The following is a 17,785-nucleotide window of genomic DNA, read 5'->3' as shown; positions in this document are numbered from 1 at the left end:
CAAAAAAGCACTGGAACTGTTAATGGTACACATAGTACCATAAACATGCAATATGACACTTCTGCCATCTTTTGGCATTGACAAGTTTCAGCAGATTTTGAGGAATCAGATAAGCTACAGGCAGGTTCATGTCTAAGGCCCAGTGTTCTGAACATGCAGCTGTAACTACAGGTAATGAAAGAGCAGAAACACAGGAACGTATGGCCCAAGACTAAAAACAAATGAAATAAAGTAATTTTGATATCTGAAGTTAAAGATGAATTATATTGCTATCAAATATTTTAAAGAAAGAGTTCTCTATTTTTACCTTGAAATACACATTTTTATTCCACAGTCTTTAGCTTTATGGTCACTTTGTTGGAAATGAAATGTCAACCGAGTAAACAGTTCACATTTTCTAAACAAGCACTTACCAGAATATGCTAAACCTGGCAATTTTGTCATAATATTTTTCTCTTTTAGTTTCCCTAATAAATTACCCTGTACCATACAGCCTCCATTCTCTTTTCAAACACAACTGATTTTCTTATATTGGATTTTACCAAATTCACATGCTCAAAGATATTATCCTTAAAATTTTTTACCAGGTCACACAGCAACATAGAAATTGTGAAAATAGTAACAAAATTGTTGTCATCCTTGTACCATCCTGTTATGTCAACAACCTCTCTGAAAATCATTAAAGATGGAGGGCCAAATGTAGCTCTTGGCCAAGCTTAGAGCAATTCCACTGACTTTAAAAGGAATGCATCCGTCCCGTGAGGTTACTTTTAAATAAAAGCTGCCTCAGGTTAATGGAAATTAAGCTGTCATCTGTTCTAGATTTTCAAAAGAGACAATTTATCCTTTATCACTCGGCAAAAATGAATTTTCCAAAGTATTAATGAATTTTTGTCTCATCCATGCTTTGAAGTTTCGATACCATTCTAAAAGCTTTTTTCTCCTTTGAATCTTTTCTTGTAAGCTCATTTTTTTTTCTTTCTCTAGAATAGCAGGAAGCTCTTTCCAGTTTTTAATAAAGATAAATGGAGCCCCCATGGTTTTTAATAATTGCAATGGAGCACTGTGGTAGACTGATGAATTTCCGCAATCACCCGGCGTCATTACATCTTCTATAATGGGCAGAGATCCATATGAACAAGCTTCATAAATTCTGTAACATTCTGTATTTATTCCCACTGGGCACAATGTCAAATCACTCTGCAGCAAGGCATCTTGATAGTTCTTGAAACTTTCATTTGTTTCTTGAGGCTGCCACCTAGGAAAGTAAAAAGGGTGAAAATTAATATTTTCCTCACAGGCACTGCAATGAAAAAATAGAGATATGCTTTAATTTCTATCATTTATAAAACTGAAAATGCTATCAGTGTAAAAATTTTATATTACACAGTCAATTGACTCTTACTTTTAGTCTTAACTGCTCTTAAAAGTCTTCTAAAAATTTATTGAAAATGTCACTGTTAAAAATAGATTGTAATATGTGGCCCTTTTTGGAAATTATTAATACTTAAAAGTGCAAGAAACAAATTGAAATGCCACTCCAAATCTTCTGCATGACTTGGATGATGCATATGTCAATTTACTTCACAGCACAGTTTAGAAACAGACAAAAAGGGAGACACTCAATGGACTTGTTAATTACTTTTTTTGGCCTCAAAAGAGGTTTGCTCTTCAAAAGCTAGGATGCAGAGCAATTGGTTGGACCTGAATTCATCTACTTGAAGTGCCTCAAGACGTCTGGGAGATAAGAGTCTATGTCACAGATACAATCCATCTCCTGAGACTCTTCCTCAGGGCAGCTAAGGTCTACCTAAGCACCACTGTGCCTGCTATCCAACATTTTATAGGTGTTCCTTTTCAAAGTTAAGAAATACAATCAGAACCCTACTGTTGCTAGTCAAAAAACAACTTGCTGTACAGATTAAATCCACTCCCACGTGGAACACAAAAAAATACGTCTGTCTTCTTTCTTCTGCTAAAGACATTAAATTCCACAAAATGTAAGACTAGTGTTTCTTCTCATAATCAAATATTTGTAAGAAAAAAGCAGATGGTCTTTGATGCTTCTATATAGAGGAGACTTTTCTATACTAGATTTAAAAATATACCTTATGTAAAAGATATCAGAAATGCTGTTACGTTATGATGACCTAAACAAAGAGTCTCTGCACTATTCCCTGACTTAATGACTAATTACCTTTATTTGTATTATTTTTTAATACTCAATAAAAGATTGGTAATAACGAACCAGGCAAAAAACTCTGAATGTGTTCATGAAGGAAATTAAAGCCTTACTGTTCTCTGGCTGCAATCCAGCAAAGTTTGTCAAGCCCATCCTGTTTCAGAATTTCGATTAGGGTTTCTCTAGAAGAATTCTTATAAACTGTTCCTAAGAAATTACATAGATATGATCTTGGATCATGCAGCATTGACCAGCTGGGTTCCACAACTGGAAAATTTCTGTAGCTGAAAAAACAATGTGTAAGTTAGACAACCATATAAAAAGAAAACATCTTGCAGCATTTAATTTTCAGTGCATCATGTCTTAAGACCAAAACCACCTACTTGTTGCCAATCCACATCTATACAGACAGACCCACAAGTAAACTAATTCACGTCCTGTCCTAAAAGTATGTCTTTATTCCCTCTGCTCCCATCAGTCCTTTCACAAAGTTTCCAAAATACTTACATCTTCTTTCAACATCAGAAATATTAAATGTACATATTCCAGAATGCCCTTGACTAACATGCTTTTCCAAAGAAGCTGTTCTTGATGCAACCACAAGTTTGGACTGAAATGGTCAGTTTCATGGTAACTATGGCATTTAAGTCTCACCTACCTTAATCTCTGGATATGCTCATCTACTGAAAATACCACTGGTAACCTCTCAAAGCAAAATCTCACTTTGATCTGAGTGAACTCAATAATGTAATCTTTTGGCTGCTAAATAGCTTGTTGTACATTATTTGATGGAGCAGTCCTTTCCTCATTCTTCTCCTGCATGATGAATGTTAATTCACATAGTTTCTAATAAGCATTTGTCCCTTCATGACAAATATTTTTGCATCATTCCACATCTTCATTTTCCCTCTTTACTTGGAAAACCCAGCAAATTTTCATGCCTTTAACCTGTTTTTTACAGCCATTGTATGCAAGGGCTGGAAACCCCACTTTGATACCAAATTTATCTTCCTCCACCCAGCTCTGCACCCCAGTTTATTGCTCTAAGTGTTGCTGCTGTCTCTTAACTGTCACCTTAATCTCAAAGCTCAACTTCTTTCCACTTAGGAACTTCCAATACCATCAATTCTTTGACACCATCAATAATCCAAATTTAGCACATGTCAGAGACACTGTGAACAAGTTCAAGCTGTATATAAAAAGCTCTATACAGTTTTCCAGCTTGTTGAGCAAACTGGATCGATACAGAATATTGAATTCAAATTCAACACAAGGTATGAAAATAATCCTGTACTCCTTTCAGCTTCTATTACCCTGGTCAGTAGCTAAACCATGATCAACACTGTTAATGAGAAATAAAAAGGCATCTAGCTGAACCAAGCCTTTATTTACTCCATATAAATAGTCTGAGCACTTAAGTATAACAAAAAAATTTTTTTAAACAAGCAGTTAAGCCAGCTTACACTGTGATATTGGAGTATAACAACTGCAAATGGGAAGCCTTTTGAACATAATGGAGATTTAAAAAAGTACACTTTCCTTTTCTGAAAAAATAGTACCTGCAATGTCATTACATAAGTATCTTTTGAGTCTCCACACCACTAGTATGTATTACATCAGCAGTTAGGATAAATCTCAAGAGCAAATCTACTGAAGAAAGAATAAACAGAAAACCTCAGGAGACACAGGTTCATTTTCCTAACGTTTCCTAAACACTAGCACCCTTTTCCTGTTATCATTTTTATTGCTAAATGCAACTTTCAAAGACTCCAATACCTGATTTAGAATGAACATGATTTAGAATGCACGACAGGATCACGTTCTGCAATTTACTTATTAAAATTGTTTTGTGCATAAGCACTAACACTCAGTAATATTTTCCTCACCTCACGCACAACAAATAATTAATCAATTGCAACTTCTGTCTATAGCACTTACGTAGCTACTCCCAAAGGCCACTGGAAAACATCTTCTTCATTTACGAACGCATAGTCATATGTAACAAAGAGCAGATTTACAAATCCGCCGTTTCGTTTCAGGTATGGCTGAATCCACGCGTTGTTGCACTGCTCGTTCCCGAGCAGCACCACTGCCACGTGCTGGATCTTGCGGGTCTCCATCAGGGTCTGTGCGTAGTGCAGCCACTGCGTGGCGTAGGCGATCTTCGCCGGCTCCCTCCCGTTCAGCACCAGCACCACATGCTCCGCTTCCACCGAGAAGTAGCCGGGAACTACAGATGGGCCAGTGAGGAAGCTGAGAAAATCAAAATACAACATCAAACAAAGTAAGACTTCGTAAGACAAATTATTGACCTCAATCCTCTAGCTAGTCTTACTACACTGCACTCCAGAGATGATTTTTTCTTCAATAAAGTAAATGCAATATACTGCAAAATTAATGTGCAACTACAACCACTTCTGCTGTTAGTATGTACTGCTTAGCACAGGAGTAAAGCTGCTTTCATTTTTATTCAGGAAAAGGGTGACTGACTTAAATAGGGTATTTTCTCAATAAATCAGAACTAGTACAATACTCAAACCTCAAAATGTGTGTCAATCAACCACCTTTCAAAAAAGGGTGCACCTTGATGTTCACTAAAGGTTAAACATTTTCTTAATTCCAGTAATAACCAATGAATGCTGTATTAGAACAAGAGAGCCCCTCACAAAAACCTGAAGACTATACAAAATCTGGTATCATTAAGAGTGACAGTTAGCTAGCCTTGCATACTATTTTTCTCAGTATTTTGGTTAAGTTTCCACTGGTCACAAGAAACACCTGTGTACTGTAAACTTAGGTTGGCTGTATGGCCCAGGTCAAACTTGAGGCTCTGATACAAAGTAGTAAGCACAAACATTTTAGTTACAAAATGGCATTTCTAGATCTTGAACAATGTATTTAACAGAAGAATTTCAGTCATGTAGCAAAATCATTAGATCTTTAATCATTTGCAAGTATGTGACAAAAGCCATTTATGAACTGCAATGAAACAAACCAGTATTTGCCAGCTCCTGCTCTTCAGTTACCTGGTGTGTTAACAGATTATTGACTGAATGCAAAGAAGTAGCAGTTACACAGCTTGGGAGAAAGTGGAGGGGGGAAAACAGTTTGTTTTTTTTTATAACAGTCAGTTAATTGATCATTTTCTAGGTCTGCTGCATTACTAGTTTTTCAGCTACCCGCAAAACTTAATTTAAAGTAAGCATGAATTTTAACTCATGAAGTGCTGAGATGACAGCTAGTTTCAGTTCAAATACACTTACTGAGGAAAAAGCTCTCACAACAAAAACTGTAAAAACTACTCCAATGAAGTTATCTCAAGCAGACTGACCTTTATGTATTTTAAACCTGAGTTAAGCCAACATGCTGCTGGCTTGGTGGGAGTGATGTATTTTGGAGTCAAGATTCGCAAGACTCATGATTTGGAATCAAGACTTCTAATACATTAAATGTTAAGTCAGATCAAGACTTAAGTCCAAAGTTTAACAGACAATGAAAACAGAATCACTGGGATTCCTAAGAGAGAATATCTTGAGCTTTGGAATACCTAAAATAGGGACTAAATATGTACATGGTTCAGTGATCACCTTGCAAAGAGACTTGGGGAAAAAGGGTTTTTTTCTATATAGGGACTAAATATGTACATGGTTCAGTGATCACCTTGCAGAGACTTGGGGAAAAAGGGTTTTTTCTACGACACAGCACTTTGAGGGTAACAGCTTTACAGAAATAACAAGATGTACAGGTTAGAAAGCAATGACCTGTGTTGTAGGAATATATGTAGTTGAACAGCATAAAATTACAGTGGGGGAAAGAAAGTAACATGGTGCAAGTCTCATAAATCCCATACTTTAATAATTAAAACACCATGCTAGGGTTGTGCTATTAACTCCCAATCAGAATGCAGTTGGAATTGGGAAATAGAAGAGACACTACAGAGGATGCTAAGTTGAGGGAGTACTCCTAACAGTACTAACTACTCACATGAAGGCTAGATCAAAGATAATACGGGAAGATTACTTTTTTTGGACTAAATACATTATTTGCTTTCTACAAAGTCCTTGTTTTTCCTTACTAGTGATAGATAGTCATACAAAAACCTGCTATTTTAGACTGGGTCTTAGAGTCGGAAGGTGTTGAGACAGCCATTCTTTAACAGCAAGGATTAAATTTAACACTTGCAGCAAGAGAGATCATAATAAATACATCCAGCATAGACATATTTCATATGCAAAAAAGTAATTACATAAAAATGACAAAATCAAGAAAAGAACTTGGAAAGGAGCAGTCCAAATCACAAGAAGTTTTCAAGGAGTTCGTGGACTGTTCAAAAACACTGTATAAGAAGCCTAGGCATGCTGCGTGCTTCAATCCAAAAAGTAAACACAGACTCCCCAACCCCAAATGGCTTAACAGAAAAGTATGGAGACTGCTTCAGCAAGAAATACAAAGTAAGTATTATATCAAATGGAGGATTTGAACCTGGATGGCATTCACTTGACAGTTCTGAAGGAACACAAACAGAGAATTGAAGAACTGCTAGCAGAGGTGTGCAGCTGTCATTATGAGACACTATGCTTGGTAAGCGGTTCACCATCCTTTGTAGACTCCCATCTACAAAAACAACTTAAAAGGACTCTGGAGAACAGTCAGTACACTCAGAACAGAACACTCTTCCTCTCTGGAAGAGTCTGTAATAAACAGTAAGATCACTGAATCTTATCAATAGGTAAGATCACTGATCACATATATGGATAAGCACTGCTGTGAACGAGTTTATCCTGTTTCACAAATCTGATGAAGATCTATGAGCATGTCAATAAGAACACAGATAAAGAGGATCCAGTGGACATAGTGTTTTTGGATTTTCAAAAAGCTTCACTACAGGGTTTTATTAAAACTAAATTGCCAGAAGCTATCCCAGGTGGAATCCACTGATAGACAGAAACCTGTCCTAGTTGACTGAGGCAAGGTAGCATTGAATGTTAATAAAATAGAGAGGGTGTGACTTGGGAGAAATAGAAATTTAGGAAAGCTCTTGCCAAATAAGAGGTAAGAAGTTTGGCACTCTGTGCTCTATAACATCTTCCCAGATGACAGGAGAGAAGGGTGTGAATTGCTTCAAGCCAAAGAAAGTGTTAAATCCTGCCCTCTTGCTTTTTGTATGGGTGTGCTAAGATGGTACTAAAATCCACAGCTATAAAGTTCCTTCTCCGCTCCCATTTTTAAATAAACATCACTGCATTTTATGGAGAAGCCAATACTTTATGTATTTTTTTAGGCAACTTCTTTGATGAAAACATGTACCCATCAAAATCCATATTAGAGGTGTGTATTCTCCATCATAAATATATGGAATGGGCTTATTCATGCAACTGTGTTCAAGTGGTATTTTGGCATTTTTGTGTCTTTAGATTTGGTATTCTTTACAAACATTCTTTACAAACATCTATTTTTTAACAATCATTAGACTTACCACAGAGAACTGCAGAGCAGCACATATTCTCCAAATATGTCACCTCAGCTAGTTCCCTCTAGCCTCATCTAGTAATCAAAAGATAATTTACCTCAGCCAGGCAGTAAAGTAAACAATTCTAGAAAATCTTACAACCAGTGAGAAGCCAAAAATCACATAATTCTTCTCCACAACATGAACTAGTATTTCCAAATAGAGTAAAAACTAGCTATTTCAGAGACCTAGTTGTTAAAATAACAGTTATATTGCATATTTTCTATACTTTGCACAACATGTTTCTACTAGCCCGTCAAAAGTTAACCTTTGTTATCTTGGTACTAAACTTAAGCTTTGTATTTTTATAGGATCTAGCATTCAAGTTGAAATTAAAATAGGGACTTGATTATCCCTGGTTCATCTAGACATAACAAGAAGATATTTAAATGCAAGTATAGAAGTCTTTCTTTGAGAGATGCATACCCTAAGGAAATATGTGAGGTTATTAATCATCTGAAACAGGCACACTAGAAAGAAAATAACCATAATCAGTCAAGTGACAGACTCATTAAGTAGAGCAAATTATTTTCATGTTATAAATGTGGAAAGCAAGAGCTTGAAGAAATTCTCAATTCAATACCAGGAAGATAACCTATCATGCCACAGTATTGTAGATTTCTATAGCTTCTAAGATTTTAACTCTGGAAACAACAAAGTCTTTTGCCACTAAAACTACACTGTAGGCACTGGTCCAATATTCAAAGAAAGGACTGTATCCTTTCTCTATATTTGTGAATTGAAAGCTCTATTGCTCTGTCAAGGAGACTACCAAGATGCAGTAGCATCATTCATAGTTGATTCTCTAAACTTGTAGGACCATCTTTTATTTGCAGACAAGGAATATAGCTTTTTCTGTTAAAGAGTACATAAATTCATCTATTTCTTCTGGAAAGACTCTATGGCCTGTATCATGTTCACTGTTAGATACTTTGATAAACAATTCAAAATTATTTTAAAAAGTTTTATGATCACTTAAAACCTCCTTTCAATTCACAATCACGTGTACTTCAAACACTACCTTCAAATATTTCAGCTAGAACCACATCTTGTGCAAGGAAAAAAATGGCCTTCTGGAGCAACATGTTTCAGAAGTTAAACTCACTTAATTGTGTAATCTATGTATTAAAAGTAAACTTTTTTAACAGGTGGGTCCTGGTGCAAGTGACTAAATGTTGCAGGAAACCTACTTCTGCAGACTGGCTAACTAGCCAAAGAGACAAAAAATCCTTCAGCTTTCACTGTATCTTCAAAGAAAGCATTAAAATGGTATTAAATAGGGACTCAGAGAAAAGCTCTATATCATTCACTGCATAATATAAAACATTTGACAACAGTCTTAAAACATACACGATCACAGATCAAACACCACTGTTACAGCAAACAGTGCTTTAAGTGTACTCTTCCTTTCCATACAAAATTTTGGTTTGCAAATTAAGTACCCAACCAGAAGCTAGGTCTCACAGACATCCTTTGTTATAAACAAATTATGGTTTTGACACATTCCTATTTATGAACGAATGATCCAAGTTCCTTTTCCCTGAATACAGCAGAAACCAAAGAGCAGGAGACACCTTCCTGCCTCACACACGTATGTGGTGCATGCATGCTTGATCTCATCAGCTCTGAGCCCCCAAGCCCCAGCTCTTTACAATGTTCTCGGGGCTGCATCCTGAGCCTGCCACTGAGGTCTCTTGGCTTCTCCTTCTCTCAGCATTGGTAAGGTTTTCAGTATTTTTTAAATAACACAAACTATCATAAACGTAATTAAATTGCTCCCTAGTTTTTTATTTTTTAACAGTGACATGTTTGGTCTAGAATTGGTTAGATTTATCAAGTATGTGTTTCCGTGTATAAATAATAATTTTGAATGAGAAGCTCTGTGCATATTCCATAGTTATCAAAACATTACAAAACTAAAGTACTTGCAACTGTATTAACCACAACTTTGAGACAGGCAAAATAATGCCTGAGCAGTGCATCATTTAGTTTACTTTCCAATGGATTATTTGTTAAAGTTGACATAACTGAAATCAACATCATGAACAGTACCTGAAGTATGTTTTCCCTGCATTTTGGCTTCCTTCTCTCCACTGTGCAGTCACATCTGCTGGCTCAAGGTGCCCTCCAAAAATATGCTGCCAAAGGTAAAGACCTACATAAATGAAGACACGATGGAGAATTTGAATGAACAGATCTTGCCTACTCTATGCTCCTAAAAAAGTTATTTCTGGAAAATGAAAAAGCATCACAACATAAGAACTTGGGAAAGAAATGTCAGACCTTCTTGCATAATATAACTTAGAATTAGTTAAGATTATTTTTTCCCACGCTGGTATTTAAAAAGATTCTTTGGCTGACAAAATATCAGCAGATGAAGATATACACTACTGCTTCTGTTAGCAACTCTTTCCAGCACACATACCACTAAAAATGAGCAAATATTAATTGGCATTTTAAGGACAAGCATAATTCCCTTAAGCTTTTGTGAAATGCACCAATTTTTATGATGGTAATATACCAGGCAATATACCTATGTGCTCCACAATGCTACATGAAAGTTCAACTGTAAGCCTGGCAATTACAAAAAAGCTAAACTAAGAACAGTGATATGTCTTCAGCAGTAGTTCAAGAGGTTGAGAAGACCTTGGCTCCCAGTTTGCGTAGAGGGGAAACTCAGCATCTTCCACAAAGGAAGAATTTCCAAGTTCATCAGTGGCAGTAGTACTACAGTACACTGCAATACAGAAAATGCTTTATTTCTCACTATGTGATCCTTTATTTCATGAAGTGTAAATGTGACAAAAATAAATAATCTACTTAGGCAAGTAAGAGGCCTCTCCTTTTGTCATACTGTAAATAGATTGGATTAACAAAGTAACTGTGTTTCTTTGCCATTTAAGACATTTTCCTTGACAGATGCAGAAAAACAGCCTTGAAAGGAATTGATACAAAGTAACTGATACAAAGAGAGTTCAACTACTCTTATACTGCTGTGAGTTTGAGTAACAGCTAGCATTTCCCTAATACTCCTCATGTTCAGACAGACATACTATTGAATCATATACACACATTTTAGTCATCAGGAAACCCAGAAAAGTGCTATACCAGAAAGGTTATATATATACCAATACACATTGACTACATCTGCTTACCAATTGCTGCTTTGCCCCAAATCTGTACTCTAAGACTGGTCTGTTCTAGGTGAGACCTCGCATATTTTATCATCTTAAGATTAGCTTCATATCTCTGCTGAGAAGCAGCCAGCTCGTTTTTCTCATCCGCATCCCACGGATTCCACTCTTCGTTTCCCAAGGCAACATGATCTGTGGAACCTAAACGCGTGATTTACATAAAAAAAACAAAAACAAAAAACAAAACAAAAAAACCCACTAAAAAGGAAGATCAAATCCACAACTTTAGGAAAACTGATTTTCTCAAATTCGTAATTTCTCGCAGCACCTGACAGCCCTGCGCTGGGCACACCACAACCACCGCCACCGCCTGCTCCCTGCCCCGCCGGGCCGCGCGGTGCCTGCCAAGGCCCGGCGGAGCCGGCCGCGCCAGCGCAGGCCCAGCGGGGAGCGGTGAGGCGCCGGCCCCGCTCTCCCTCAGAGGTCGCCACCAGGCCCCGCCCGCCGGGCCGGCTCCGCACCCAACCCGCCGCCCCTGCCCCTCCGCTGTGCCGCCGGCCGCGGACAGGCCGGGCAGGGCGGCTCGGAGCGGCCCCGCCACCGCGCTCACCTCGCGGGCCGCGGCGGTCCCGGTGCGAGCGAGGGGCGGCCGGGCGGCGCGGGCGCAGGAACACGGTGTAGGCCGCGTAGAGGGAGAAGAGGCCGTACGCGACGATCAGGGCGGAGCAGAGCCGCCTGCGAGCACCCCGCATCCCGCCCGGCGCGGGCGGAAGGCCCGGCCGGGGGCGCCGGGAGGCGGCGGCGGGAGCAGACTCCGCCCGCCGGGCCGGGCTGCGTCCTGGGCCGCCGAGGAGGCTCGGAGCCGCCGCTGCCATGACCTGCCCCCGGCCGCAGCCCCCCAGCGCTGCCGGCACGGCTGTGCGGTGGCGGGTAACCGGGTTGTAAACGGAGAGATGAACAACACAGTCAGGTTAAGGGAATTTTATTATAATGGGAAGGCTTGGATAGACCAGAGTGACTCACGTTCTCTGAGAGATTGAAAGACTATCCACGAGTCATTCTTAAGGCTGGGTGCTACAGCTTCTGGAAAGCCTCTTACAGCCTGTAGACAAACACCATGACCCTAATTGTAGCCAAAAGCACAGTGCCCTTCACCTACCAAAAGGAGAAAGAGTCTAGAACAGCACAAATTGTAGTGCACTGCACAACCCCACAGCCTCCTCAGGGTCTGAGCGGGTTTTTTCTTGATCAATTTTTTACCCTTATGAACACTAAACCTTGCTCTGACCCCGACGTAAAATTAATTCAATGGACCACTGCTTGTTTCCAACTGAAATGTATCTACTTGTCTTAAAAGGCCATCTGAAACAGGCTTACAGTTAGCCTACTGCCAAATCCTTACTCTAATTTGATTGCTTATACACTTGCTGAACTATGAGTCTAGCCTGATGACGCACAGCGGCAGCAATCACACAGTGGTTGTGGTGGGAAGGGACCTTCAAGATCATTGAGTTCTAACCCCTCCTGCTGCAGACAACAGTACTGATACCTCCCACCAGACCAGGTTGCTCAAAGCCCTGGGTCACTTCCAAGAATGGGATATTGACGACTTCTCTGTCTTACCACACTCATAACGAACACTGCCCTGTGTCATGACACTACTAGCCCTGGTAAAAAGTTTTTTTCTCTCATTCTCTTAAGCTGCTTTTATTTATTGAAACTACTCATTAAAACCCTACATATAATGCAAATAACAGTTGTCAATGTTACTGGTAATCTGTTGCAAAATTGCAGGTCAATACACCTATTCTTGTTAGGCTTCATGGCCACTTTGCTTTGCCTGTAGTGATTTATGATTTTAGGAAAGAAGTGCCCCTCATAAATGCTTTCAAAATTAAGACTGAGCTTCTCTTGCCTTTCTAGCTTAGTGCATCCATGTGAATGCACAATGAAGTGGTGCAGTCGCAAACTTTGGGAAGACCAGCAACATGATATCTGTAGTTGTCATTATTAAAATAAACTATTATCAGTTTTAACTGCAATATGTTTTCTAGATTATATCAGTAACAGTATCTGTATGCTGAGTTGCTAAAATGTAAGGAAAATCTTTGTATGAATACTTTAATGTAAAACAGAATATGATAATGAAAGTATGATAAACATAGAACCAAAAGGAAATAAGATGATAGTAGAAATTAATTACAAAGGACAAAGAAAATGAAAGATGTTGATAATTTGGAAACACAGGCACATTGCACAACTTCACTGCTTTGGATGATGGTTAGAAAGGTCTCCTTCCCACACAGAAGCAGTTTTATTTCTTATAAAAATGAGACAAGAGACTTGAAAAGGTCAAGAAGGATTAATCTGAGAAGAGTTTGAATTATAGACTGTCTCAAAAATAGTGTCTTAAAAGCCTGCATTTGATTGTGTGCATTTCAATAAGAAATGAAAAAGTGAATGTGATTTGGAATAGTGATTATTCACAATACTGATGGTAATGTAATCTTACTTTAGTAAATGGCAATGCCTGATCCTTTGGAAAGAAATCTAAATCCAGAATTGAAAATGTGTGATAAGGAAGAGGATATACTTTTGAGCATAGCATCTTTATCTTATATTTCCTGCCCTTGCTAACTCATTGTACGTTTTGTAAGCTGCATTGGCTCATTTCATGGGCAAAACATGATGTAAAAAGCTCTACATAATATAAAAAAATATACTAATTTTATATAAATTTATATTTTCCAGCCAGTTCAGGACAGACTCAAATAAATGGTTTTCCTGTAATGCAAACTCAAGTCACATAGAAGAAAGTGGGAATCAAGAATATAATGTTAAGAATGTACTGAGGGGGAGTGTGTGTATGTGTGAGGGGCTGGGCTTAACAAAATGCCTACATGAATTAAGATCTTGGAGTAGGAGCTTTGTCTAGGGATTGTGGGAGTAAAACTTACAGACACAAGAAATCAGAAGAGCACTTTAACCATGGTATTCCCTGAAATCATGGAAAAATGCAAGCAGATACCGAATTTAGGAAATGCCTGAATTTCATGCGCAACGCCTGTAGGAGCCTGCAAAGCCTAGCAAGTACTCCTTCCTAGCACTCTGTAACAAATCCCTGATTTGTTGTAGCAGACCAAAAGCCAAGTGTTATGTCACAAGAAGGGAGGAGAGATCAAAAGAATCAGTGATGTCTCGGACCTGTGTCAAACACAAGATTGTAGGTCTAGATGGCATTGAGAAGCAGACATGCCCTGCAGTGTAGGAGAGGGTGAAAAGTCCAACGGCCACAGCTAATGAGACTTGGAAAAATCCTAAACCCAGATCTGGTAAATCAGGAGGCTTAGATTCTTTCTTAGCTCTGACAGCTTGCTGTAGGATCTTCTGGCAGATTATCTTGTCTCCTGGAGCTCCAACTGATCTCTTGTAAAATGTACAAAACTTGGACTGTTAGGAATCCTAGCTGATATGAAATAGTTGAAGTTTTTTTTGAATGAAAGTTACTCAATAAATTAACCTTTACAAATTCTTTTCAGTATAAGGCATCATAAATTAGGAGACAGTTTAAAAATTTATCATCAGGTTCAATAACAGTTTAGAGACAGGAAAAAATAGACAAGAACACAGAAATGTCAAGTACCTTCAACAAGTGTGTATTCTCTTCAAGAATTCTTTACAACAAATGAAAATTAACCTGGAGTTTCAAAATTAAGACTGAGTGCTGCTGAAGTCCTAAATCAAATTACATTCTGCTGTACATCAGGTAGTTTGAGTAAGCAACTGAGAAAGTAAGGGTTTTTTCTTATGAGAAGTATTATTTTTCTGTACATATTATGATAAAAGCAGAATTTCCTTGTTTTTACTACTCATGACTGCCTACAGTATATTACTCTTCAATCTCTGTTTTTCCCAACAAAATTCTTGCAGAACTCCTTGTCTTATCTTGGTCTCTGTTGACTATTGGGTTAGAATTGCAGATGTCACTGGGAAGTTTTAAAAAGCTGTGTTGATTGACATGTGACATAGGCATATCTGAACAAGGTTTTAAAGCAGAATTAGGAATTAAAGAAAGCACCAGTTAGATGTCTAACTAGAACGTGGAAAGACAGTTGTTGCCAGAATCCCTGCAGAAAAGTATTGAGCTTCAGTTACTGCTCTATTGGTCCTGTCCTCATTAATTAAGACATTTGCAGGGGTTTCTTCTGCCACCTGCACAGTGTTGCAGGCAACCACTGTTACAATTTGTCTACAAAAGCCTGAGTCTTCTCTTAAGGCTGCACCATACAAGGCTGAATGAAAATGAGAAGTCTGCAGTGGACAGTTAAAGCTGGGAAGCTGGCAAGGTTGCATTCCTAGCCTTTGGCAGAGGTGCTCTTGTCATGAGAGGTAACAGTCTTTGGGGCTCGTTACTGCTTGATTAATAGAAGTGCTCCTTTCTACTGACTCTGGTTTGTAGGAGTGAACCCTGACATCATCCTTCAGGCAGAACAAGGCTCAAGTTGATTTCATTTTTACCTGAAACTAATTGCAGTGGCTGAACTGTCACTTCTACAGGATTTTGCTTGAGGCAGTGAGGTAAGGAACTTCTGGTGGGTTAAAAAATTAAAGGCAGTAAGCTCTTGTGTTTTGGTACACATGGATCAATAAGACAGTGTTCACCTGTAGCCTTCTAAGTTCATAGTTTGGGTGAGGACAGTCTTCCTGAGAAATTAATACACTGCAGGAGCATCAGAATAAAGTAATTTTTCAGCCTAATGAAGTGACAAAACAAACTGCCATTCTTAGTTCTATATCACTGTCACATTCAAGACATATCTATCTGTAGACATTTTCAGATAACAAAGGGTAATCTTCCCATGTGTTACATTTAGAGGTTCTCCAGGCTGAAGTCTTTACTGGTAAGTATTCTATTCCATTATATTCTATTCTGTCAAAGCATAAGGCCTCTCAGAACACTGTGTCTCTTCCTGAGACACAGAAAGAAAGGACTTCTAAGTGCTGTTTTCTAGACTGTTTAACCTCTTACACATTTTTTAATGTCTGTGTCAGGACTGGCTTAGACCTTTCCATCAACCAAAATGGGTTTGATGTAAGCCATGCCTAACCAACCATACCAAACTATTCTTAACCATGCTCCCTCATGTTCCCTGAAATGTCACATCTCCAGTATTTTTCTAAGTTGGTATATGGTAAAGGAAGGCAGTAGAAGTCAGTTCCCTGGTCCTTTACTGCTTCTTTGGATGTTCCCATCCAGATAAAAACTTCATGGCTCATTTGCTATTTCAATAGGCTAAATACACCCTTTTAAGAACCATTGTTTTCACAATCTTTTACAATCTCGTGTACAAATCTAAGACAGATAAATGTGGTAAACATTTATAAACCCAATGTTGTTACATTGGCCTTTTGCATAGATCTTCAATGTTTTCATGGTTTCATTGTGGATAGATGGGATTATAGTATCTCCTCACCCCATTCTTACTGAGTAAAATAAAGACATATTTTTATGTCACTGTCATCTAGCAGATCCAAAGGGAAAGAATTTATTCTTACAGGCAGAACTGCAATATTATACAGTATTACATAGTATTATAAACTGAAGGTGTTATACTAGCAGGAATTTGGGCTATATTTAAAAATAAAACTATATTAGCATTTCGCACTCTGGTGTGACTCATCTAAGTTTCTGTGTCATAGAGAAGAAAGGATAATTTAAAATCTGCAGAGCTAAATGAGGTGTTTACAGTGCCATTTAATAATCACTTGCCACTGAAATTATTTAAAAAATAATTTCTGGAAGGCAAGCAACATAATCTCTCATGGAGGAATTCTGGTGCTGTAGTTTCTGGTTCCCTCTGGTGCAGAAACAGCTCTATTTCTGCACTTGATCAGACTATTTTCTGTGATATTTGGGTATAGGCCGCATTTAAATGGCAGCTACATGGTTGATAAGGAAGGCACTTGGCAAATGCAGGAGAGAGTGTCCTGTCTGAACAGTTCATGTGAGCTGCAGTTCATTTACTGCCTCTGTCTGGGGATTTATCAGTAGACAGAGCAGGTATGTGTGAAAGATGTTCAGGTTCAAAGGTTTATAGGCTGGGTACCATGGTGTTGGGGTTTTTTGTTTGATTTTTTTTTTTTTTTTGATCTGTAGTGATAGAACAGAAGGAAATGCTCTGAGATGAACCAAAAGAAGCTTCTGTTCTTCCTTAAGCATCTTCACTCTTCTTCTTAAGTATCTTCACTCCTCCATGATCTGTTTGGGTTTCATGTTGTTGTCAACCTGAAGGCACACTAAGAGATTCCAGGTTACTTCCATGTCTAAGTCATGAGAAGATACACAAAATCAGTTACTGCTTCTTAGCTGAGACGCAGCTAATTTCAGCAAAGACAGTTTTTTGAAACCCTAATACATCATTTTTTGTGATTGTGAGCATTTATACTCAGCTATTTATACCAGAATTACCTAAGGAAATGCAGCTGCGCCCTTCTTGTGTATGCAATCTCAATCAAATCTTTTGTGTCTATTTTATCTTCCTAATTTTTGTATTTTTTTCCCCTACTAGACAGAGAAATAATGGAAGCCCCAGCCTTTCTGAATATATCCCAGTAGGAAATGAGTTGAGAGAACTGAAAAACAAAGCTAACAATTAAAGCAGTAGTAAGTACTATGATTTTATATTTAGAAGCCACCTTTTTATTTTTGAGCATATGATTTTTCCTGTTTAGCTCTTTCATCCCACTTAAAGGTTTTATTTATATGGCAAACTCTTTTAGAGTTTGCATTGACAGTGGAAGATGATTAAAAATGCTTTTTAGCTTCAGAACTTTTACTGTTCTAAAATTAATTTACTCTTACTTTCAGAGATCCACGTGATTCTCTCATTATTGGCCATCTATGGCCTGCCATCTACTGTTGCTTCTAAAGTGGCTTACTTGGCCTTCAAGGCATCTGGC

The 17,785-nt window shown here is 38.3% G+C and overlaps 1 protein-coding gene across 3 annotated transcripts; it reads right to left on the bottom strand.

Annotated features, from left to right (window-relative positions):
* Positions 1 to 300: 300 nt before the first annotated feature.
* Positions 301 to 11,617, bottom strand: RXYLT1 (ribitol xylosyltransferase 1). 3 transcript variants are annotated; one of them, XM_041465679.1, is made up of 6 exons: positions 11,436 to 11,617; positions 10,847 to 11,026; positions 9,744 to 9,846; positions 4,121 to 4,435; positions 2,296 to 2,466; positions 301 to 1,258 (listed from the first exon to the last, which is right to left on the bottom strand). In XM_041465679.1, the coding sequence occupies exons 1-6, from the start codon at positions 11,575 to 11,577 to the stop codon at positions 841 to 843; spliced, it is 1,329 nt and encodes a 442-aa protein (XP_041321613.1). In that variant the 5' UTR covers positions 11,578 to 11,617; the 3' UTR covers positions 301 to 840. The 3 variants fall into 3 exon arrangements, with proteins under 3 accessions (XP_041321613.1, XP_041321614.1, XP_041321615.1); XM_041465680.1 differs by having other exon boundaries at positions 10,847 to 11,017; XM_041465681.1 differs by lacking the exons at positions 10,847 to 11,026; positions 11,436 to 11,617 and adding an exon at positions 7,659 to 7,726.
* Positions 11,618 to 17,785: the final 6,168 nt, after the last annotated feature.

This window comes from Pyrgilauda ruficollis, unplaced genomic scaffold (genome assembly GCF_017590135.1).
Source record: "Pyrgilauda ruficollis isolate IOZ18807 unplaced genomic scaffold, ASM1759013v1 scaffold19, whole genome shotgun sequence".
In the NCBI taxonomy this organism is placed as follows: domain Eukaryota; kingdom Metazoa; phylum Chordata; class Aves; order Passeriformes; family Passeridae; genus Pyrgilauda; species Pyrgilauda ruficollis.
The sequence above is the reverse complement of the archived record's forward strand: the minus strand, read 5'-3'. Positions and strand labels throughout refer to the sequence as shown.